The 26,195-nt window shown below is 37.1% G+C and overlaps 1 protein-coding gene across 1 annotated transcript in view; it reads right to left on the bottom strand.

Moving 5' to 3' along the window:
• The window catches only part of LOC129279321 (G-protein coupled receptor GRL101-like), a 33,949-nt gene extending 16,944 nt beyond the window's left edge, over positions 1 to 17,005 (bottom strand). The window contains exons 1-5 of the mRNA XM_054915410.2: positions 16,863 to 17,005; positions 11,293 to 11,427; positions 8,307 to 8,424; positions 6,240 to 6,314; positions 568 to 645 (exon numbers count right to left, since the gene is read on the bottom strand). Of these exons, the coding sequence (XP_054771385.2) occupies positions 568 to 645; positions 6,240 to 6,314; positions 8,307 to 8,424; positions 11,293 to 11,389 (368 nt within the window). The 5' untranslated portion in view covers positions 11,390 to 11,427; positions 16,863 to 17,005. The remainder of the gene's footprint in view (positions 1 to 567; positions 646 to 6,239; positions 6,315 to 8,306; positions 8,425 to 11,292; positions 11,428 to 16,862) is intronic.
• Positions 17,006 to 26,195: the final 9,190 nt, after the last annotated feature.

The following is a 26,195-nucleotide window of genomic DNA, read 5'->3' as shown; positions in this document are numbered from 1 at the left end:
TGGGGCGGGGGGGGGGTCTTTGCTTTTTCAAAACAATGAAACACAAAGCTAGACTGATCAGTCAGAGTGGGATTAGAACAATGTTATGACCGATCTCATCGGTTGATTCAACGTCGCGACCTTAATCCATTTGAAGTAGAGACTTTAATTCGGAATTTGCTCCACGTCGTAATTATTTGACACATGTAGAAATTCAAACTACGACATGACTAATAACACAATTGACATGTATCCACTCGATTTGCCGCATGCATGGCCTTCGTAACGACATTAATTAATTAACGTCATTAAATTTAATCGTTGCACAGTAATTTTGTTTTAGGTCATGTCGTAATTCGAATAACTACTTGACGTGATTCCGCGTGTGTTTTTGACGAGCCCACCCCTACCACGGATTCGAACCCACAACTCTCGGATTACAATATAGAGTCAAAACTACTACACCACGACACAGCATATCATTATAGGCCTATACCAGTAAATCAAGTCGCTTAATCTGAGGAATATTAATGAAAAGACCGGCAACTCGCTTTGAAGTTAGTATAAACATTGTCTAGATATACTCACAATGTCAGTAGCGACGTCATGTTTTCAAACAAGTTTTGTCTAATGGCGGATAGAGTGATACCATTCCCGGATAAGATTCTGTGGAAAGAGATAATGAAATCATATCAATCAATATAAATCATCGATACATCCACCATCATATGAATACATATATGAGATTGAAAATGAAACAGGATGCGCCTCCCGCTAAAGGTGCCATACAGTTATGGTCATCTTGAGCGTTCTAGACCCGTAGTACTGCAGCAGTACTGCCGTAGTACAACCGTAACACAGTCGTTCACCGTAACACGGTCGTAAAAGACTTGCAACCGAAGAACAACCGATCTGTGTATAAATGATTCCAGGGGTCTGTTCCAAAAATAGATGCAATCAAACAACACAAAATTTCAAACCTAAAATTGTTTTCAACCAATCAGAAATGCGTATTGGGACTTCAGTCATACCAATGAAGCTGATTCCAAACCCATCGAGTGTATGACATTGGGAATAACGTAATAGCTTCGAACGATCAAGTGTCAATGTCGTGCATGACTGTGTGACATAACATGTTTGAAAGCCACCATTTCTGCAACAGCCAACCACAAAGGTCAAGGTGCATGGTCGGTCATCCAATCGTCACGAAGCGTAACTGACCGATTCAGAGAGCACCTAAATACTACATCGTTGTATCTTTTTTTTTTTTAAATACCCATTTAAATGACTTTATGCAAAAGCTGTCATCTTGTTGTACTTGAGTTCAAGTTGGTCTATAGGTCTACTATTTTTAAGGATGTTTTTTTAAAGGAGGCTGCACCAGGCTTGGGCTGCACTCTACAAGCTCTGCTTTCTTGACAACCTCCTTCATTGCTAATCTGTTTTCATTATAATCTTGGTTAATAATATATTATTAATAATATATTGTTAGAAGAATTTGCTATATTCTTTGCTAATTCATATCAAGGAGTACGAAACCAAAATTCCTATTATAATCGTTGGTAATATGTTTTAAAAAACGAAATGGACACATAATATCAAATAGAAATGTATACAAAATAACAGACATAAATATTAGCATTATTAGGGCCTTTGTAGAACAAATGCCTTTAATCAAGGAGATAAGTGCAACAGCGGGACTCAAACCCCGAAAGCCGACTATACACCACCTTTTCACTTCCACATGCTATACCCAATATAATCTGATTATTCCATGCGTTTTCTCTGAAGAATAATCGGCTCAGAGTCGTAATCCGAGTTGTTATGCGATTATCTATTACGATTCAGAGCCGATTCCGCTTTTATTCCGGTTAGAACTGTAAATAATTATATATAGGTTTTGTCTATTTGGAAAATCACTTCGTTATTTTTTATTTTATGGAAGCTAATTCAGTGGCGTAACTACGGGGGGGCATGGGGGGCACGTGCCCCCCCCCCCCCCCATCGGCTGGCCAAAAAAAAAAAAACGGGGAAGAGGAGAAAAAGAGGGAGAAAGGAAGAGAAACGTAGTGGGAATGAAGAAATTATTGTTCATTATAATGTTATTTTATAATAATGTTATGTTATAATACATAAGAAAAATTTTTTCATAACTTTATTTTGCTCAGGCCTAGATGTCTTCATTGTTCCCGGTACTCGCATTGTCTGTTTAACGTTTTTAAGTCAATATACACCAAATATATTTCCTCGCACTTCGACTTATTCCCGACCTTTCGTTTGAGGACGCGCACGCTTATTTACGACGGTAGTTGATTTTGGAAGAGACTTTTTGGGCTTGTCATCATGGTCGTAAAACTCTGTCCTGCAATGCAAATTGTGTGACATGAGATTATTTTTTTCGTTTCGCATCTGCGACGGAATCATTCAATATGCGTTTCGTGTGCAAAATTCTGGTTGCTACTATGGTAACAGCGATATATCCGATTGAGGACGACTTTCCAAAGCCACATTTGACTCCTCCTAGAGCTCGAGAGGCCGCCCGGGGGGCCCACTTCCATTGATTAGTGGATACCAGGAGCGAACACGCGTTAAAGGAGACAGAGTGGGCAGGTACGTTACTTATAGGCCTATGTAACGTAATAAGGGTGTCAAAACGATGTTTAAAATGCTGAAAAAAGGGATATATATCCAATACTTGTAGGGTTTCACAAGCCAAATACTTGTTAAGAGATGCATTTTCATAATCTGGAAAAGAATTGCTTTCCTTGTTTAGGGTACTTTTCGAAACCTCATGGTCGTGCCTGGTATCCACTCATCAATGGAAGTGGTCCCCCCGGAATTTGAATCTAATCCCCCATTTCTGGGGAAGGTAAAACATAATGCCCATTACATCGTGTGCGAGAGGCATATCGTTTGTGTAGAAGGAGTAAACAAAAGAAACAAAAGAAACAAAGAAACAAAAGAAACGAGTTCAAACGTATTGCATATGCTGTGCACATATCAACGCGTGTGAAATTTTCGGCTGGAGAGGTTGATCTGACCCATGAAATCAATTGCCAGTGATCCACCAATAATCCACATTAAATGTAATATCGATTCGATGGACTGTAATGATCTATATCTAAGCCTTCATTCAGTAAGTTTTTCCTCACTCAATATGTACTCAATTTGTTTGAAAAACCACTTTCTTATCCATGTCATAATCTATTTTAGGTCCTGCATTTCGAATATCTCCAGCCATCAGTCGTAATATACATGCATGTATGGTGGGTGTCGCGGAAAAGGATTTTGCACACGAAAAGCAGATCTGTAGGGCCTGTAACCCCCCTGTAACACAAAGCTTAGCATTGATTGTAGAGCAGTTTTCTACGTTTGATTCTATTGACTATAATGCACAATCAATCTTAAAAATCAAGTGTATGATTAAGCGTTAAGTTTTGTGTTAGGGGACCCTAATATTAGCGTCCGTGAGGACTGCGAAAGGTCCCAATTATTGTTTTAGGTAGTGACATATGGTTCTTTTTCATGACTACTTAAAGTGATTGCCCCATTTTAAGGGGTTAATATAAAACATTTCCTGTCCGTGCTTACGTTCGCATTAGTAGATTGGTAAGATATGTCTGCTCTTCATGAATTCCTAAAAATCGGTCCTTAAAATGTCCCTTTTTCTGATCTGAATATCAAAAATTTTCAGCTCGCGCTTCGCGCTCGCATCATTTGCTTAGTGAAATACGTATCGTATGGTCTTAGTGAATTCTTACAAACAGGCCTTAGAATGCCTCTCTTCAGGTCTGAATATCCTAAATTTTCAACTCGCGCTTCGCGCTCGCAATATTTCATGAGTGAGATGCGTATTATCATGATTACAATGACTACAAAAAGTGCTTCATGTGTTTAAATGTAGCAAAATCAGCAAGCGCTTTGCACTCGCATTAGATGACTATGGTGAGATATGTATACTCTTAATGGATTCTTAAAATATAGTCCTTAACATGTCCTTGTTTGGGGTCAATATTTACAAAAATTTCAGCTCGCGCTTCGCGCTTGCATTGTTTGTTTAGCGAGACAGGTATGTATCATGATTACAAAAATTTGCTTATAATGTCCTTTTTTGGTCTGCATATAAAAAATGTTCAGCTCGCGCTTCGCGCTCGCATTATTTGAGCAGTGAGATACATATCCGTTTAATGGCCCTGTCCTTAAAATGTCTCTATTAGGTCAGTATACCTGGCAACTGAGCGCGCTTTGCGCGCTCACTAAGAGGCTGTTCACACCGCAAGGGGGGACCGTGGGCGGACCGTGGATCGCGCTATCGTAGCGCGATCCACGGTCCGCCCATTGTCATTCGCCGGATTCACACCGCAGTGAGATAGCGCGGTCTATCGTAGCACCCCCTTTTTTGAGAGGTCCTGTTGCCATGACGCGTGACGTCATGAGGTCAGAGCGGTCAAAGATTTCGCGCGCTATTACGAACCCGTACTAGTTAGTTGAGAGCTCGATATCGCTGTGCCTATTATGCTAGCCGGTCTACGTTTATTTCATGGCGTTGTATACATTGTGCATGTATTTCTAATTTGATTAATCTAGATTCTAGACTCGTGTAGAACGATGACTTCCGGCGTGCTATCGTAGCTCGGGTTCACACCGGCAGAGATAGCGCGATCTAGCGCGCGCTAGACCGCGCTATCTCTCGTGGACCACCCCCAAGAGGTGCTCCAGTGGCACGCCGTTTTGGCTCGCCGTGGCTCGCTGTTGGGCGGACCGAAACGACGTTGTACCTTCCACACCGCAGAGATAGCGCGATCTAGCGCGCGCTAGATCGCGCTATCTCTGCCGGTCTGAACAGGCTCTAAGTGACTCAAAATTTTTTAGAGATTTGACCATAGGGACCGACTCGACTGAATCATATAGTATTAAACAATGCTAATTCCACATGTTCAGGGAGGAATTTATCACCGTTTCACTTGACATTGAGGAGAAAATTAGAATATTTCATATTTCATATAATAAAATACAAAAGAAATAGTGAGTGGGTGACGTCATCAGTCTCCTCATTTGCATACCAACCAGGATGTGCATATAACTGTTTTGTGAAATTAAGCGAAACTTTTAAATGTCATAACTTTCTTATTTTACATCCGATTTTGATGAAATTTTCAGTGTTATGCTTGTTGGATTTTTCTCTTTTTATTCAAATCAATTTTGTGATGGGGTGGACTTGTCCTTTAAGAAAGAGAAGAGGAGACAAAAGTGAAAAAGTAAAGAGGACTGAGCAGAAGAGAAAGGAAAGAAAGTGTAAATGAAAGAGTGCTTGATCGAGTAACTATGCGATACCCATATTCATTAAATAATCGAAATCACGCTTGGATCATTTTTGCCCCCTCACAACCGGCGCCATCACTGGTGACTGATTTATTTTATCATAATGACTCTCGTTTTATCACGTAATTTTTTTAAAGCAAAAACATATTAAAGCAAGCGATAGAAGACTACACAATGGTGAAAGCATTAGTGAAAGTAATTAAATAGTGTATGCCTTTATATTCCTTTAAGAGATATATTTCTATAGCTTTTTAATTAGACGAGGTATTACGCGGATAAGGGCTATTATTGTATTTTCAATAGAAAGATTTCTGAACTCCATTAGATTAAAAGTATCATCTTAACTCTATTTCCGTCTCTCGATGGCCTTAATGTCACTTTGCTCAAACCATTGTAAACAAATTGAAAAGCTGATGTCTTTTTCACGTGTTCCTCTGTGGTAGCAACTCCATGTTTCAATGAGTTTCCTTTTCTTTTTATAGAGGCGGTTACTTTAAATCGGAGTGATCAAGCAAAGTGCCTTCAATAATTTAGAGCAGCCGCATGGCCCTGTGAAGTGGGGGAGGGGGGCGTGCTGCAACACCTAAAGTCGGAATTGTTAATGTATGATATAACGTATAATCAGAGAGGCTTCGTTTACCAAATTATCATATTGGGCTGAGTCACATATCGATAGGGGGTGGTCGTCCAAATTTTCTTGATTAAAATCGCCTTCATTCAGGAGTGAAGACCCCAACCCCCTCCCCTTATTTATTCATTCAATTTTTATTTTTTATATTTTTTTTTTGCTTCTCATTTTTATTCTTGACACTGATTTCATACACCAGCACCCCTCATAGAAAATAATTCGCGGGGGCCTGCATGGTCAATTTACTTTGAATCCATTCATTATCATGAAATTTGATGAGACGTCGTTTATTATCAGTAGCCATACTTACAATGATGTCAGGAGAGGATAATCTGCTTGGTTGATTGGTAAACCGTTGTGGAAGTCAGAGAAATTTGTAAGTTTCCTGTAAGAAGAGGTTTCAATAAATGAAAATAATGAAAATTTAATGATGCTCAAGATACAGTGCGACTTCGAGTCAGTTTTGTCACTGCCTGGGCAAGGGGGTGGCATGAGACCACACTATCCCAATGGTTGTTGTACATTAAATGTTCAGAGGGGGGAGGGAGCATTTCCCCCTTATCAAGATCACACCCAAACTTACAATATTAAAGTATACATGTCAGAACGATATTAATACTTAGTCGTTCGTCATGGCAAACATGGCAAAAAATAGCCAGAATATTATTAAGTCCCCAGAAAAATAGACGATTCAACGAAATGACCGATTTCTTTTATTTGCCGTAAAGAGAGTAATTATACAACAAATAAACTGTAAGAAAATTAGCTCTCTGTCGTTTTGAGATCAGCACGAAAATGGAGCGAAAATTTGAATTTCTACGTCGCAATCGTGTGTTGATCAAAGATTATCCATCTCCAAACACGGAGAAATATTATTGATGTTAACATTTTTAAATCAAGCGAACATTAGCAAGTCCGACCACTCTCCTCATTTCACAGATTTTATCCATCTGACCAAATTTGATGCCCTTTTTGCCCGTTACATTTAGGATCACGTTCCTCAAATAAAGGGCTTTTTGTCAGATTGCCCGCCAGCCCACACATTCTTGCTCTATTTGGCTTGTCAGTTAGCAAAAGTATTAAATTTGCCAAATAACTAAATGCTAATGTAGTTTATCTGATCTCACGGTGTTATGGGTACATTAAGATTTATCTTGAGCTAATGAGCTATTACACTTGGTTCTCTATTTGCCACCCCCCCCCCCATCACGAAAAAAGAGTGAATTAAACGGAGACAGTCGGCCATATTTCCTATTAAATGATGATGATGTCCACAGAATTTATATATCTTTTGACAACTATATTCATGTTGATTTATGTAGGTTTGCATGGTAGAGTTTATAAGGTTGGGAAGGCTTACGATTCACCATGTATAATATGAAGAAGGGAAGGAAATATAGGCAGAAAGATTGAAATTGAAAGGCGATAAAGGATGCAAAAGAACCTACCCGAAACGTCGAGTAACCTCTCTTCACTTCAACCTCCTACTACTCAGACTATCGCTACTCAAGCCATATTCAGCTCATCTCATCTGGTTAACAGTCCTTTTCAGGACTTCACTCACTTTCAAGAAAAGAATACCTCTAATTTCCGCTTTTGCATCCTTTCTTGTCTTTCCATTTCAATTTTTCCTTCTGTACTTCCATTCCCTTCTTCATATTACGCATGGTGAACCGTAAACCTTCTCCACCTTATATTCATGTTGGGTTTTTTTCTGCGCTCTTTCTTGTATGAAAATAATACAAGGCGCTTAACATGGATCATTATGACGATAAAATCCCGAATAGATAGGCCTTAATATAACATAAAAAAAGAATAAAAGATAAAAGTTATTGAAACTGTCCAGAAAAGAGCATGCAAGATGATATTGTGAACCAAGTATCTATCTTATGACAGATTTCGCTTTAAAGTTAGAAATTAATTATTGTACAAAAACTGGTTACCTCCACTGAAAACAAACGCTTTTAATTTACGACATACGAATAAATATAAGAAGATTCCATGTAAAACAAAAAGATGTCAGAACAGTGCTCTTCCAAGTCTGACAAGATTATTAGATAAGTACCATGGTAAATAAGTTTGCAATTTGTGTAATGAATGTGCAATATTGTATTATCTATAATTTTATTTTTATCTACTTTAATTCCATTTTTAACTGCACATATGTAATTATAATTTGTATATTCATTGTTTATCTTAGTAATTTTGATTATTTTTATATATTGGCATTGTGTAAACATGTACAATTCAGTCTGTGACTGCCAATCATGTTTTTTGTTTTGCAATAAACCTGAATTGCTTGAATTGAATTGAATAAATGAATTTTAGAAAATATATATATAAATATCAACATAGGTGAATGATAGCCCTTTCTTACAAATATCGTATAGTAGAAGGGAGTTTTAAAGATCCGAAGCTGCTGAATGATCCGCCAAGGTCACATGATGCACCTAGTTTAGAACAAAACGAGCATGAACTCCCACAAGCTGATGTCTCTATAATAAAGAAACCAAAAGAGGGAGAAAATGTAAATGCATCCTAAATACAGGGGGACAAATTTTTTATTCAAGTAAAAAACAGCAAAGAGGGAAAAGGAAGAAAAAGTAGAGAAAAGTATTAAAAAGAGATATTTGGGTTTACTTTCGTAACTCTCTTACCCCCATGGGTGTCGATCACGGGGGGGATGGGGGGGATATATCCCCCCAATATTTCAAGTGGGGGGGGATGGCCTGTATTATCATCCCCCCCCCAATAATTTAGGGTAGAAAAATTATAATAATGATGATAAAGAAATGAAAAGTTTGATCATGATGATTATAGTGATGATTATAGTATGCAATCAATCAGTTTGTTTCCCTCGCAATTTGTGTATATTGTTATTAAATAAAAACATTCTTTTTCAGGACTATTAAACAGATGGGTGGAGGTTCAAGATGAAAAAGAATGAAATGTTTATGTATATGATATTTTTTAGCACATAACATAAAGGGACCCCAACGAAAAAATACTTTTGGTGTTCCATCCCACCAATGGTGAATAAATTAATTTTAATAAATCAATTAATTCAAAAGGGTGGAAAAATAAACGGGAGTGAAAGGGTGGCAAGATAAATCGTCTAAGGAATGACCATATAGCTATTACAGTAATAGCTCTATGGAATGACGGTAAGCCCGATGGCGCACGAGAAGCCACAAAGTTTGTAATTTGTGCTAGTCTTAATTGGTCCGAATCTGCATGTTATCATCATGCATTAAGAAAAAATATATTGCCAGTCGGGTTAGATTTAAGAGAGAAGTTGTATACACAGAGGCGTCGATCCGGGGGGGGGCACGGGGGCGATCGCCCCACCAATGAAAATATTTGGGGGGAGGATTATCGTTTTGCGCCCTCCCAATAATTCCGCATGTGCATGTGCAATAAGATTGTAATGCTACACTGAAACCAGCAAGCGAGATTGAGATACCAACTCGATTTTGATTTAAAATCGTGCTCAAAATGTCTGCTTTTCAGATTGGAATATAAAAATTTTCAGCTCGCGCTTCGCGCTCGCATCATTTCTGTACCAAACCCCATACTTTTCATGATTAAATATAGGTGAATAGAATGTCCCGTTTTCAGTTCTATACCTCAAAAGAACTCCCGCTTCGATTTGCAATAATCTTTAGTTGGATATATATCTTGTTCTTTATTAAAAGCGTCCATTAAACTGTCTTTTTTTTCCAGATCGAAATTTTCAGCTCGCGCTTTGCGCTCGCATCTATTGTTCTTCTAGATACCCATCTTAATCATTGGTACCAAAAATGCTTAGAATATCAAGCTTTCACGTCAGAATATAAAGACATTTTAGCTCGCTCTCTAGTGAGATACATGTATCTATGCTCCTCATGAGTTACTACAAACAAACCTAAACAGGTACATTTTTCCTGTTTTCATGTCATACTAAAAAATTTCAGCTCGCGCTTCGCGCTCGCATTGTTGGTGAGGGTGAGATATGTGTCTCTTTCTCATGAGTCATATATATATATATATATATATATATATATATATATATAGGGGTGTATGGGTGAGTTTTTTCGTTTTGTATGATCGAGCGCCTTTGGAACGTTGATTCATGATTTTGCCCCCCCCCCCCCTATCTGAAAAATGGATCGACGCCCATGTGTATACATCATGCTCAATAAACAGATCACTATGGTCCAGACAACTTTTTTCATTTTTTCTTTCGTATGAGTTTAGAATAGGCTTACTTGTAACACAAATTGAATTTTCAAAAAAAAAATTATATAAGTACACTACACTACAACAATGAAGGAATTTCCAAGAACACCATGCATATCAATCACTCCCAAATGTCTTAACTTGTGATTTTAGTGGGGGTAATGTTGAAAGATCCCCATCCACAAGAACTTTTGTGTCAATCATCCCCCCCAACCAGGAATACCGATCGACACCCATGCTTACCCCTGTTATTTAACAGTGAGATAAGAATGACGTCATTTATAAGTCCCCACCCCCTCAGTCAAAATACACTGGTGTCCCCCCCCCCCCCGCCTTAATAATCACATATGTATCATATAACACAGAGAGTGAGAAAGAGAGATAGAGAGATAAAACCGCGGGAAATCATCAAGTATTTATTGATTCATTATCTGATTAACTTGATTGCTTCAAGCGATTTTTTAATTCATTTCTCTGCTATTTAAAACAATTATTGGTTAGATTCATCGATTAATTCATTTACCAATCGTCTCATCCCATCCAGAAGGTCACATCCATTAGGCCTACGTCTAGTTTATGTGGTATGAAAATGATCTTCCATAATTATTGAAAGAATATTTTCTTTCGTGTGATATTGGACCTATCCCTATATTATTTCCATTATAATTTCATATATCACGAAATTTGAGCCAACGCTGATAGCATCATTGGCAGATTAAGAGAATTCAACAAAAACCTAATCGTAATTTTGGCATATCTTACACTGACGCCTCCTCACCCCCCCCTCCCATCTCGTTCTTCCCTATTCATCGTCCCTTAAAATCACTTTCTCAATTTATTATCAATTCAATTCATTAACTCCGTTGATTGATTCATCCATCCATTTAAAGATATCATGATTCATCTGCATTTATTGCTCAGAGAAGGAAAGTAATATAAAGCCAATCACAACGGCTTGGGTCATCTCATCGGGTTGTCGCGTCGGGCGAATCGCGAAACCCGACCATTTGAGGACAGAGCACCCTCATTTCTCAATTTGAGGGGTCTTTTTCTCGAATGGTCGGGTATTAATAGGCCTAAGTATACGCGATTGCCCGACCCAACGCGACAACACGATTGTGATGATACAAGTCATCACAACTCACCACAATATATTTCGTCGCTCCCGTCTGCGCAATCTCTGATTCCGTCACAGACGGCTGTAAACTTGACGCATGTGCTCGACGTGTTGGAGCAGCGCATCTCCTCCGAAGTTCTACATCCTTTGTTGTCGAAATCACCTGAAATATAGTTTAAAAAATAAAAATAATAATTATGATGATGATGGTGATGATGATGATGATGATGATGATGGTGATGATGATGATGATGATGATGGTGATGATGATGATGATGATGATGATGATGATGATGATGATGATGATAATGATGATAATGATGATGATGATGACGACGACGACGATGATGATGATGATGATGATGATGATAATGATGATAATGATGATGATGATGACGACGACGATGATGATGATGATGATGATGATAACAACAATATTAATAATAGTAATTATCATTATTATAAAAATGAAAATAACATTAGTAATAATGATAATAATTATATTAATGAAAATAATAACAATAATAATAATAATAATCAAAATAATATTTTTTTGCAATTATTTGCAGATATACAACACACACTCGAATTCTTCAAATAGACTCCTCAACTGATAGGGGTATTTTTCAATCAATTTATATAAATACTTATACATATTAATGCGTTAGTTCTCATAAGCAAATTTATTGTATACTCTTTCAGTTTATATAGGTACAAGGCTAGTATATGGATGGCACTTTTGTTTTCATTGTTATTGCTAAAAAGGCTCCAATTAACTGACAAGCACACAAAGCAGTCTTACTACACGTTGCTGTTCAAGGGCATTTCTCTCCTTCTGTTTAACAATGCATTTAACAAAATTTCCATCATCAACATGGTCAAAGGCTTAGGCATTTAATACAAGATTTACTGAGATTGTTATTGTGTCCTAATGGGAGCTTCTTCATCCATATTTTGAACTGTTTTATAACTATAGTGTCAGAAAACAAAAAAAAATAAGGAAGAAATCGAGGAACGGCTGCCAAGTAAGTGGTGCTCATCGATGGAACTTATTCATAAAAATACACGAATTCAACCAAAATACTGGAAATAACGAAAGAACGAGGACATTTTCTTAGAATTACTGACTTTTAGAAATCTCCTTCGAATCGATCAATTTATTACTTAGCATTCCTAAATGTCGTTTAATGTAGCTGGTGCTTTTTGAATATTTGAAAAAAAAACCTTATACGTCTTGACTTTTGTATCCATATTTTTCACAAGAGAATATTTTTCTCTATATCAGTCATCAGGTTCTCGTCGAACACGACTTGTCAGAAATTATCAAGGTTAGATATTTGACAATGTGTAGGTCGCCCTTCATTATAAACTCATTCATAGGTTTAAAGAGTGTATACGAAAAGATAAGTAGTTCGTGTGACAAAACTTTTCTTGTCTGGTTTGAGGAATCGCATAAATACATATTATATAATTCTTGACGTCGTGTTTGAAAATATGAAACACGTTAGGAGCTTTAGTTGAACTGAAGTCATGATAAAACTTTGACAAAGAAGAAGTTAAAGGCCTACTAATATTTCAACCCCAAATAAAGTATGTCGAAAGCTTATCGAATCTGTTAAATTTGTGACAGCTGCTTAGTGCCTTCATGAGCATGAGAGAAAAACAACGAATCCTCGAATATAAGTTTTCTTGTAGCTCGGTTGTTTGCATAGGCGTACAGATGAGGGGGGAGCTTGGCGCCTATGGCCCCCAGAAGTTCAACGGCCAAGAAAAAAAATGGAAACAAATAAAAGGAAAGAATAGGGGGATGATAATTATTATGATATAATTCTTCAATATTATGCATGTCAAAATCTACCACAGAATTAAAATTTCGTTATAAGAAAATAAAATGCTCTTTCGCTTCGTTCGCTCGCTCGCAACATTTTATAAATTTTCCGACATTCGCCAAGTTGTGCCCACTCAATTTAGGGCTCATTGCGTCATTGGTTACTTGGAAAGCTAACTTAACCTCTTTTTTAATCCCTGAACATTTAATGAAACTGACATGCGTTATATTACAAACGTTGATGTTTTAAAGGAGATTGTATAATCTAAATTAAGCGACAACCTCACGTGCAAATTAGAAACGTGCAAACGGTGCCGATGTTATGATATTTTTCATTAGTGATTCGACAGATAAAACGGAGCTTTTCTCATAATTTGCACGAAAATAATGTATCCCTCCCTAACGAACACAAACTCATTGAAAAGCCATTAATAATTCCTTTCACCATATCCATTAAAACAATTTCCGATGTGATTGATTGATTTTCTTCCACAATCAGTATCCAGTGTCGGATCGATACCACTCGGCATGTTCAACAGGTTTGTCATGTTTGTAAAGGACACCATAGACAGATAAGAGAGCAAACAAGCATGACGGTGAAAATGATGAAAACAAGAATAATATCGAGGTTTATCATCAGAACAATTTTCGCCTGAGCAAATGTCAAAGAACCCGCCACGACAACCCCACGTCTTGGTGTACTGCCTATATAGATTCACCCATTTGAATCTTTAAAGGAGAATGAAACCCTTGAAACCAGCTGAATCCATATCAAAGAGAAAAATCAAAGAAACATTATTGAAAGTTTGAGGAAGATTGAATGAATAATAAGAAAGTTATGAGCATTTGAATATTGAGATCACTAATGCCATGTAGATCCTCCCATTGGCAATGCGACCAAGATCTGTGATGTCACACACGTACAACTCCCTCAATACTTTAGTACTTATTTCACTTATATTCTCATTTTTATAGAGTCTATCACAAGGTGAGGTGTTCTCTTTATGAGAGGACAAGTACAGAGGTTTTACAACATTATATCATTGATGAATCGTTTGTCATATGATTATAGAATGAGCAAAAAGAGATGTTTTGGGGTATATTTTCAGTGTCCAAAAGGGGAGAGTTGTTCATCTGTGACATCATAGATCTTGGTCGCATTGCCAATGGGAGGATCTCCATAGCATTAGTGATCTCGACATTCAAATGCTCATAACTCTTCTATTGCTATTCCTATTTTACTCAAACTTTTGTTGATCTTATTCTTTGATTTTTCTGCTTTCACAAAAGCTAACTTGCTCCAAGAGTTTCATTTTCCTTTAAGGCCCAAGTGTGTGAAGCCATTCAGAAACAATGAATGCTATATCGTTATGCTTTGATATTACATGCCATTATGGGAAATATCACACAAGGGCCAGCCATTCGCGGCAATGAAACGATTATTACAGGACCGACTTATATTTCACGGTGATGCTATTCAGATACACTTTGGCAGGTGCCAGCTTCCTTGCCAAAGTTGTACATAATACCTTTATTTGCAAGTGACGATATTGTCTTTATATTCGCAATGATTTTGTTGCTATGCTCGTCATATTTTTTCTCAAAGGCAACGAATGTGTTATTTTGTTCAACTACCCCCATAATCCCCTCTTTGTAATGCTTGTCACAGGAAATATTCAATTAGTGCAATATGTATCCTATTCATTAGTCCCTAAATGCACTCCTTAACAGGTTCCTTTTTTGGTCAGTATATTAAAAATTTCAGGGCGCGCTTCGCGCTCACGTTAAAGTTAGATACATATCACTTACATGATAACAAAAGAATGCTCGGAATGTTTAATTTTCATGTCTTATTGCATAAAATTTCAAAAAGTATGAGCTTACGATTCGCGCTCGCAACATCTCGCAAGTATACATTTTAACAGTAATTAGCGCCATAATTGACCAAAAATCGAATTTCACAACTTCAGATTTTAAAAAGGCTACATATACTGTATATCTCATCAATCAGAAATCACTTCAAAAAGGCTTTGCTCAACTTAATTACTACAAAACACACAACTACTTCAGGCAGATGATAATGATGAAAATATCCGTTTGCACCAAAATGCCAATTTTGACATAAAAGTGCCTTTTGGTAGGGTTTGCCCCCCCCCCCCCAACGAAAATACGCTTCGCCGCCCCTGCTTATCCTCATGGCAGGATATATACCGTATGCTGAGTTCGGTTCAATCAAGAGTTCATTTCTTTAAAATGCGGCCAAAATGTCGAGTCCGTCACTCCATTGATGCCCGTTATGATAATTTTCTAGTGGACATTCCGAGATATTGATTGTTTTACGCACGTTGTGACGATATCTTCATTACAAACGCATTTTATAATGTTATTTTTTTAGAAGCTTTCCCTACGGGTAAACTGACAGGACTTCTATCTTCTCGTTCAATCTTAATTGATGAAGTCCCTGGAAACTGATGAAAAATGGAAAGCGATGAACTGAGAGTGAGATGGCAATATCAACTAATTATGAAAGATCGGTTTCATAGGAAGACTGCCTTGTTTTGGAGAAGATGGGCATCATATTTACGAATTATTCAGCTTTCTTATGACTTTCAAAGCAAACTACAATATTACGATAGTCCCCACTTGCAGTTTTGCATTGGTTGCCGTGCTCAGATGATATTGTAAGATAATTATGTTAGTGTTCTGCGAAAACAAAAATAATTAATAAAAGATTTTGATATCAAATTACATATGACGCACTGCTATTTCCGGTATACATGGTATGACTTGACCTTTAGGATAGAAAATAAAAAAAACGAGATAGAATTCTTTAAAATAAAATATTTTATACGATTTTTATATCAAATTGCGGACGCGCAACTATTTTCTAAGAATTCAAAATAATCAACTTTTCGGAAATATCAATGCATATTGTCTTTCAATAGGTGCGGAGAAGCAAATTCCAAGTTGAGTTGAGGAACATTCAAATACTGACCCCATCTATAAATCCATGGCAATCATATCAAATAAAGGGATATCGGCACATACAGTAACTTTTCAGACATTGATGCATTTACTGGACTATGAATCTGAATCAATATTCATTCACAATTGATATCCTGATTCTTAGTTTGTGAAGGAACGAAATACATTCAGCATAACGATTCGAAGACCTTTTCTTCCTGATTTCAGGGGAATAATGCAATATAGTTCCGCCATGCAACACCAACTTAATGCGCTTTTTAAACTCCCTGAAATGACCTATTTACCACGGGAGATGTATAGCATCATGATTATGAGTGTCTATTTACTCTATTAAAAGTCTTCCTACGCCACATTAACTCCATTTCATTCGCATTACAGACTTCCTTCATTTTGTAAAAATTAAGAAATAAAAATATAGAAAATAATTATAATAGTCAAGTGAATGTAAAGCTACGGTACTCAAAAATGGTCGCAATAAGCCGTTGTCAGAGATTTTGCTATTATTCATCTCATTTGCAATATGAAGGTCGGGCAAAATCAAGACATACAAAACGCTCATGACACTGCACAAATCGACTTCTACTTTTAAGTTCATAAGAGAATAAAAATATAACAGGGTGTAATTACAATTTAAAACTTTTAGAATGACAACAAACTTGTGAATTTAAGATCGTTAGAGTTACATTTCTGTGACTCATTGAGTGCAAGTTGCTCTCCCATATTGAAAGTAAAATATCTGAAAATTTATGAAAATTTTGTGAAGCAATATAAAAAAAAAATCTTACCGCATAAAAATTCATCATCTTCTTGGGGACAGTGAGCTCTTCCATCGCAAAGGTGCTCAATGTTGAAGTAGATATCACTTCCGGTGCACTTGAAATTCACTTCCGGTTGCTGCGTCGTTATCAGGCCGAATTCTTCCGCTGTGATGGAAGAGGAAACATGAACCAATTAATGTACATGGGTATATCAAATCGACAGTCAATGCTTTTAACTCTTTGAAATGAAAGTGAAAATTTTATTAAGTTTTATAGAAAACTTTCAGAGAAAACATGGTCATTAACATTCTGAAAAGTAAGAAAGTTAGCCACCCCCACACACAAACACATAGTCATTTTATGTGACGAAAAGTTGAGGTATCGTTGGCTGATATTGTATTGTTGGGTTTTTCTACATCAAAATATGTTTCAATGATTTCCTTAACCCTAAAAGGACTGGGGGCCATGATCCCCCCCCCCCCACTTCTGATCTCGGCCGTCGTTCGCGCGATCGCGCCAAAATTTGGCACGCACATTCTTTACCACATAAACTACAAGCTAGTATTAAATAAAAATCTGAAAATAATTATTTTTTTGTTTATTATGAATAAAATATGCAAATTTATTAATGAAAAACATTATTTGCCTATTTAACACCCACTTTCAATTCAAATTTTCTTCTTTTTTGCAGATGTCATCTTTTCAATCTAATTTAAAGGTTTCCACAGAGAAAATTGCGAAAGCCAATTTTTTTTCCTTATGTATTTCTTTGTTTTTTCATCTTTTGTTTTTCTTTTTATTCACTGAAAATTATTACAGACCATTTAACAACAAATTAAAACCCTAAATTAATTAAGCACACCAATTAGAACGAAAAATAATCACCCTTTTATGAATTTCATCTCCCATAGACTTTGTACAGAAAGTATAAAAATGAGCCATTTTCGGCATGACATTGTCTCGTAAAAAGTCACATGACGTCGCAATGCTATACCCGTATGCCGCGAATTTGGTCTTAAAAGTTGCACTAGAATTTAAGAAAAAAGTCATAAAATTTTACGGCGCTATCTTTTTGAGTTTCGGAAATATCGCGCGAAGCGTCGAGGGGGGGCATGATGCCCCCCCCCCCCCAGTCCTTTTAGGGTTAAATATCGCCCAGGGCCCCATTTTGATAAAGAGTCGCATCTATGAGAACTTTGTCACTAATACCATGAAAACCTTTGATCGGCTGCTGAGCCCTGTTACCATGGTAATTGTAATAATGGCAAAGTTACAATAGTTATAAGTCCTTAAGCCAGGGTTACATCAAAACCGAATTCTCTCGTATAAATTCGAATCGATTCTGCAAGAATATGGCCTGACTCGGACGGGTTCTGTGGATTCTAGAATCTATTTGTATCTGATTTGGGGAGCTCCCCGAATCAGAGTACTCGTATATTCGGGAGGATTCGGGAATATTCTGTTCTCCCTCCCCGACGATGCGAGAAAATACGGGAGGGATTCGGGAACATTCGTGGAGGGATTTAGAAATGTTCAAAACCAGCCCATCCAAGACCATCCAAAAAACTCCCTAATATGGACAAGACAAATTTCATTCGGGACCTATTCCGGAACTATTCGTCTCTGATTCGGGGAACTCCCCGAATAAGATCCGAATCCACCGAATCCATCCGAATCAGGCCATATTCGGGCAGAATCGGTTCGAATTTATTCGGGAGTATTCGGTTTTGGTGTAACCCTGGCTTTGGACAGGCCCCAAATCGTACTTCATTTATTTCAATTGATAAGTTACTAATACCATATGTTTACTTAGCATATTATACAAAGTTATCAAAGACAGACTCATGTGTGATTGTTTTCAGTGAAAATTGATGTGCGTTACTACTTTTACTTGTATTGTATTGATATTGACTAAAATCTCTTTAAAAAATCTTTTAGCTCTCTTATAAAGATTTGAGCTTAGATTAGATTAATTTGTGTAGCATTGAAGAACATCTATATGACTTATATTTGAAATTTATTTGTTAAACAGTGTCCAGGAATTTATTGGCCTATCAAGATCTTCATTACCAGGCACAAAACATAAATGAATATATGAAAGGAGGTGGCAGCCTGGGTAGGGGCGTAATACGGGTACTGAAATAAAAGTTTAATGGTCTTTAAAAGACAATGAGGACACATAAAAATGAGGGTATATACATTGTAATAGATGATATAACGGCACAATTTTTTTCTTTAATGATTTCACGACTTTATGATTTTTAATCAACAACGCCGCCTAAGGCGTTTATGTCATCTCTGGAAGACACTCGGAAATGATTATGGTGGTGGTGATGACGATGATGATGATGGTATAATGATGGTGACGATGATGATGATTATGATGATGGTGATGATGGTGGTGGTGATGATGATGATAATGATGATGGTGAAGATGATGATGAGGATGATGATGTTGGTGGTGGTGGTGATGCTGGTGGTGATGATGATGATGATGATGATGATGATGGTGATGATGATGATGATGAGGATGATGATGTTGGTGGTGGTGGTGATGATGATGATGATGATGATGATGATGGTGATGATGATGATGATGGTGATGATGATGATGATGATGATGATGATGATGATGATGATGATGATGATGATGATTGTGATTGTGATAAACATGATGAGGATAATAATAAAGGTTCTTTGGTTCCGATTGTGTTCCCGTCTGGGCAATGCTTTTTCATACCTCCATCGTCTGTCAAGGTCCATAATTCCAAAGATTTATTATACATGTTATACTCGCTTCTCGCTCTCTCTATCACTCGCACTGAAAAACAATTCTCCATGCTTGGTTGTTGGAAAGCAATTTATATCTGCATACTTTTATGCGATCTGAAACCAATTCTTGTGTATTTCTTTTCATATCTGCCTGTTTGAAAGTTTTAAATGATTTGTCAAATTATAGACCAATTTAAAACCAATGGCAGTCTTGTATACAATTGGGGCAGGGGAACAAGCTTATACAGTCATTTTCGAACAAGACAGTGACCTTCATAAAGGTCAGGTGGCACTGAGTCGGAATCAAGCAGAATCGGTCGGAATAATTGGTGACCACAGCAAGTGGTCAAGCCCCCCCCCCCCCCCCCCCCCACCCGTAGCTTCAGCTCTCAGTCCCAAATGCGTCCAACATACGCGTTCCTTCCCCTTCGAATACACCTCGAAATTTTGAACATGACCAAAACATTCGGGACGGCCACAAGTATTGTTGCCTGAATATTAGAATGCTTTCAGAATTTTTAAACTGCCCCTCGAATGTAGCACTAATTTTCAATCTCACTCAATATTGCAGCTTATTTTACCCGTAGTGTGACTAGATGGGTCGACTTGTCAATTTCATCGTAGTTGAAATCCAGATGTGTGAATTCGGACCCCCCCCCTTATTTTTTTCCTAATTTCTTTTTTCATTCCAGCTGATTCTGCTTGATTCCTGCTAATTTCGAATAAAATAATGTGACGGGACTTTTGTCACACTTTTGATCAAAACAGACGCAAAACGCGTCAGGTGCGATATCGCGGCATAAACCTTCTTCGAATCTGCAAGAAGTGCGTTAACCACGTCGTTCGAAATTAATCAAGACTCAGGCATAATGGTACCTGCAAAATTTCAACAACTAGTACTTTATATTTCCATGGAATAACATAAAGCTGTATAATTAAAGGGGACACCCGGAAGTCATGTTGAATTATATAAAATATGCAGATCAAGGCGAGTTTCGTATTTACAAAGGTTTGGTGAAAATCCATTAAAGTATATAGATCATGGTTATGAATTATTGAAGTTTTCATTTCGTGACGTCACATGCGAGCAACCGCTCGTATACCATGTGAAACATTAAATACATTATTCAACATACAGCTCAAAATATATCATGCATTCAATCATCAATAACCATATTGACAATTCTCGTTCAGCTGCACTCACAAGTTGAAAGATAAAAAATGTATCAAAAAAATCAAAACCAACGTGCAGTCAGGATGAACTTAGCATCTTTAAAACTTCAAACTGATCGCAATACTTCGGTTATGCTTTAATTGGCGTTAAATTACTCTCTGCCCGATGGGTGTTTCATATAGCTGTTCGTAATGTCTTTACTCATGACTGGTGAACCCTTCTTGCACTAACAGATGCCTATTTAGCTGACTTTAGCACAGAAGAACACGTTCCAGTCGTGCGTAGAAACACTTACCGTTGATAATCATTATCACTGGCGGATCCAGGGGGGCACAGCCGGCCCGTGCCCCCCCCCCCTTTGAGAGGCACAATTACAATTTGTAATGTAAAAAACAAAAGTGTGCCCCCCCCCCTTTGAAAGTGAAGACTATTTTTCTTTCTTGTCAAATGTTTCCTCTGGAAAATGAGCCCCCCCCCCCCTTTCGAAAAATCCTGGATCCACCCCTAATCATGATAATGACATACCTGTAAAATGAGTGTTCAGAGACCTCGTTCTGGTGCACTTAGTTATGTTATCATTATAACTGTTATTTAATGGTGTCTCTTTGGCGGTTATCGGAACGCTTAAGTCATGAAAGTATATTATACTCGGTTAAAATTACTAAGGAAACAGGTCACGTTTTATCTATCTTCATGATGAGGGCACCAGGAACTAAATTAACGAGACGATGTGACAATAGATCAGTATGCCGTATGTTATTATGTGAAGTTTTGAAGGAGAGAATTTGTGAGGAATTGATGCCTTTAGTCTGGCATTCTGACTAAAACTTTGGCATAGGTCCAATGATTTGAATTATACAATCTTTGAAAAGTGTAAATACCCGTTATTCTGTATCTTTTTTAAATGTAAATTTGACATCGATCAGATATCAGCACCCTCCCTTGGTAATGGTAATGTATATCATTTACTTCATAAAAATTGTTTTGAATAATCAGCTATCATTAACTGATTGCATAACATAGATATATATAAGAAAATATATGCTAAATTTTTCAGTCAATTTCATGCTCGAGAAAAAGGCAAACAAATATTATCCGCTCTTATTCTTATTGTGGCGGGGATCCCCCATTCATTGTATTCCCTAGGGCGGGACCACCGGTATTATACAATGACTGAGCTGAGCGATCTTGTATGTCATCATTCGAAATCCGAAATATTTTTCCCTTTATGATCAGAGTCAATTCAAGGCAAAGACAGGCAGCATAACTTGCCTCTATGCAGGGTATAGACCCTATAGTATGTAGAACCAGTTTCTATACCATAAAACGATGACGGGGTTACAGAGGTCGTCTGCACTGTCAAGTGCAAGGCGAATAATAATTTATCGAGAATTCCAGGCTCATCCACAAACTTGCCTATATAGGCCTTTCGATATACCAAGGAGCTTATAGAAGACTGCATGCGTCCATCAAGCGCGACAAGGTTAAAAAAGGGGGAGGGTGACAAACAATCAAAGCTGCCGCGCTTCGCGCCTAAGCCCTCCCTGCACACGTTCCATATATTCGTGCCTTATTAAAGTACAAGCCTCCCCCCCCCCCCTCCTACACAACACACACACAAAGAGGATTTTGGTGAATACATAAAAATCAAACAAAATCTTCCCAAATCGAACTTCAGTTATATCAGATATTCTTGCAGTTGATCTCTTTATAAGATAACCCTGTTTGCGAATATGTGGTAACAAATCTAATCTTTCAAAAATGAATTGTTTTGCGAGGAACTCCTAAAAGCCTGACATTGAGATCTTTAAGCAAGGTAAGCCGTGAGAGTGAGAGTCATGATTGATACAATAAAAAGTATGTTATCAATGGAGGTTTTTTTTTCTCGATGGCAGATTTACAAATCGATGTTAATGGGATCATGGGCCCGTTGCAGAAAGAGTTGCGATATCAAACGCAACTGAAAAAATCTTGTGCAACTTGATTTTCAGCCAATTAAGCAACCGTATTCGGGACTTGCGCTTGATATCTTGACTTTCGTTTAAAAGCAACTCATTCTGCAACATGCCTCACGTAGTGTACATTTACACCAAGGAAACCGACTCCAAACCGACCGACGCTATGTCATTATATAATGTAATAGCTTTGATCGGTCTAGAGTCGGTTTCGTTGGTGTGACCGTAACCGAAACCGACTCCAAACCAAACCGATTGATGCTATGTCATTGAAGATAATGTACTAGATTTGATCGGTCTGGAGTCGGTTTCGTTGGTGTGACTGTAACCGAAACCGACTCCAAACCGACCGATGCTATGTCACTGAAGATAATGTACTAGATTTGATCGGTCTGGAGTCGGTTTCGTTGGTGTGACTGTAACCGAAACCGACTCCAAACCGACCGATGATAATGTATTCGATTCGATCGGTCTGGAGTCGGCTTCGTTGGTGTGCCTGATGTGATATAAGGCCAGAGAAGAAAGTAGGTCTATGACGAAGAAAGAAGAGATAGAAAAGAGTGTGAGCAACTTTCGCCGGAGCAGACCGATGAACGACCAGGGCCCTCTCTTAACAAAGAGTTACGATTGATCAATCACAACTATGGACGGCCAGCAACGTCAACATCTAAAATGCATGTTTGTTCAAAATATTTTCCAACTATGATGTACATTCATGCATTCATTGTTTTCTTGAAAATTCACTGTGCTTCTCATTGTTTACAAATGACATTGTGCAAATTTCCTGTAGAAAAAATTATGACACTGATGGATTTCCATAGAGTTATGATTGATTGGATCAATTGTAACTCTTTGTAAGACGGGGGCCTGGAGTTTGTCTTTATCATTAGCACGATTCGGGCCAATCCGTTCTATTATATCCATTTCACCCAATTAGCATGATTACACTCTAAGATCTTGAAATGTTAAACTGCCACTTAAAAGGGCCTCTGACCATTCAAGTAAAGGCTCGTAATGTCTTGCTATTCTTTAGGGTCAGTCAGCGACTAAGATGAAATCGTACTCCATAAAGGGGTACTTCAGCCTAGAAATGATATATAAATAAATATATATTGTAAAAAAAAAAGTAAAACGCTGACAATTTCATTAAAAATGAGAAAATACCAAAAAAAAATTCATTTAGATTTTAACAATATTTTATGAAAGCATGCATGTATGTTATATGCCCGCTGTGGCCGTCATGAACATGATTGTAACAGGTGGGCTAATGAAGTCATAATTATTTCATATTTCCATACATGACATGTCTCCCTTGTAACGAAATGAGTTTGAACGATTGACGATCTTATACATTAAATAAGATTTATTTGGGTCGGCCGTACATAAGGTTAACTTCTTTTTGGCTGCTACCCTTTCAGTATAATACTTTATTTATGTCAATGTCTGATTTATTTCATGTTTGTACTATTTATATTGTTTTTATACTGAGAAAAATAAATTGAATTGAATTGAATTGAATTGAAATCAGTAGCCAAACATGTTCTTGCATTCTTAGATGAAAATGGGTAAATTCACGTAACACATAATTAACACTGTGTGTATATGAATGTAGGTATATGATACTTTCAGTTCATTAATCGCATATGGTTCACCAAAACAAGGCAAACCTTTCAGGTATCGTAACTTTGCTATTCCTCATCCAATTTTGATGAAATTCTCAGTGCTTCATCATTTTTTCTGATTTCATTCTATTTATCTAAATTAAATTGTTAGCTTGTATATAGTGTCCTTTTAACATCCCCTTTCTCTCTCCCTTACTCACTCTCGCCCTCTCTCCACTTTTTCTATCTCACTCTCTGTCTCACACACACCCACACACGTCAGTGCTTAATTTCAACATGCTGAATTGAACAAAAAAATGTTTAATTGAGTGCACTAATGATGGCCCTGGGAAGCGGGACGCTGAAGCACCCAAAAAAATTCAGTGAGGGTGCTGCATGCTCCATAGGCAGCACCCCTGGTATTCTGGAAGATGTGTAAAAATGAAGAAATGTAACAATGACCTTTCAGTTTCAGTTTCAGTTTTATTTTTTCTCATTTCCAACAAAACAGTATACAAAATCCATCATTAATACATTTATAACAATTGAAATGTATAAAGAAACATGTAACACAATATATATATTTATCTAAATTATACATTTGAAACTTAATATGGATCATTAAATATTTGTGGCTGAAAATAACATGCTGGAAATGGAGAGGTCCACTGTGAAGCTGTGCTTGTAAATCGTGGACCCCTCAAAACAAATTATTCATTAATATTAAATTACATTATTAAAATAATTATAGTGGCCAAAAGAGGGGAAGAAAAATGTGAAATAAACAATAACATGATGCATGAAATGAGTAATTTACTAAGAATAACCACAAGGAGAGACGATGAGAAGAATATATCTGCATGTGGACTAAAATAAGAGAATGTTTCACAGGTGATGTATAACGAGTATGAAGTAGACGCGCAAAAGAAACGGATCAAAGTGTGTGCCTGGTTGAGCAATGGTGACGAGTTCTTCGATATCAACAATAATAACAATGATAGTGATAATAGAGATAATAATAATGTTGATGATATTGATAATCACAATAATAATAGTAATCATGATACTTATAACAAAAATAATCATGATAATAGTGATAATCAATAAAAGAAGGGACAATCTACGTACAACAGGGAGAGCTAGGTTTTGTACGTAGCCAATAAAAATGTCTTAAGTTTTCTTTTGAAGACTGCGAGTGAAGGGGAGTTTTTCAAATCTATGCGCAAAGTATTCCAAAATTTAGGACCTTCAAAAATGAATGTATTTTGTGCTGAAAGTGTTTTTAGTAAAGGTAAATGAAATTCTTCAGACTGTCTAGTGGGATATTTATGAATAGTTTGATTCTTTATAAACATATCATGAAAAACTAAGGGAAGGGTACCAGAATTGAATTTATACATAAATTCTCCAAGATGAAACAAGTAGAGATCGTTTACTTTGAGAATATTATGTTCAAGGAAAAGTGGATCTGAGTGGGCACGAAACGGAGCATTGCAGATTATACGAATTACTTTTTTTTGTAACAATATAATTTTTTCTAACAGAGTTTGATGAGTGTTTCCCCAAAGCAAAAGTCCATAATTTAGGTAGGGTAAAACAAGAGAATAATAAAGAGTAAGCAAAGATCGTTGTGGAAGATGTGATTTTAGTCTGTTAATGATACCAATATTTCGAGAGATTGTTTTGCAAATATTTTCGATATGTAATTTCCAGGAGAGCTTGCTATCAACCAAAACACCTAAGAATTTTGTATGAGAAACCTGCTTAATTGGGGTATTGTCAAACATAATTTGAGTCGGTAATGAAGCTAAGGAGTTACTAAATAATATGTAATTCGTCTTCAAAAGGTTTAATGACA

Source organism: Lytechinus pictus, chromosome 16 (genome assembly GCF_037042905.1).
Source record: "Lytechinus pictus isolate F3 Inbred chromosome 16, Lp3.0, whole genome shotgun sequence".
Classification (NCBI taxonomy): domain Eukaryota; kingdom Metazoa; phylum Echinodermata; class Echinoidea; order Temnopleuroida; family Toxopneustidae; genus Lytechinus; species Lytechinus pictus.
Note: the sequence above shows the minus strand (reverse complement) of the source record. Positions and strands in the feature narration are given on the sequence as shown.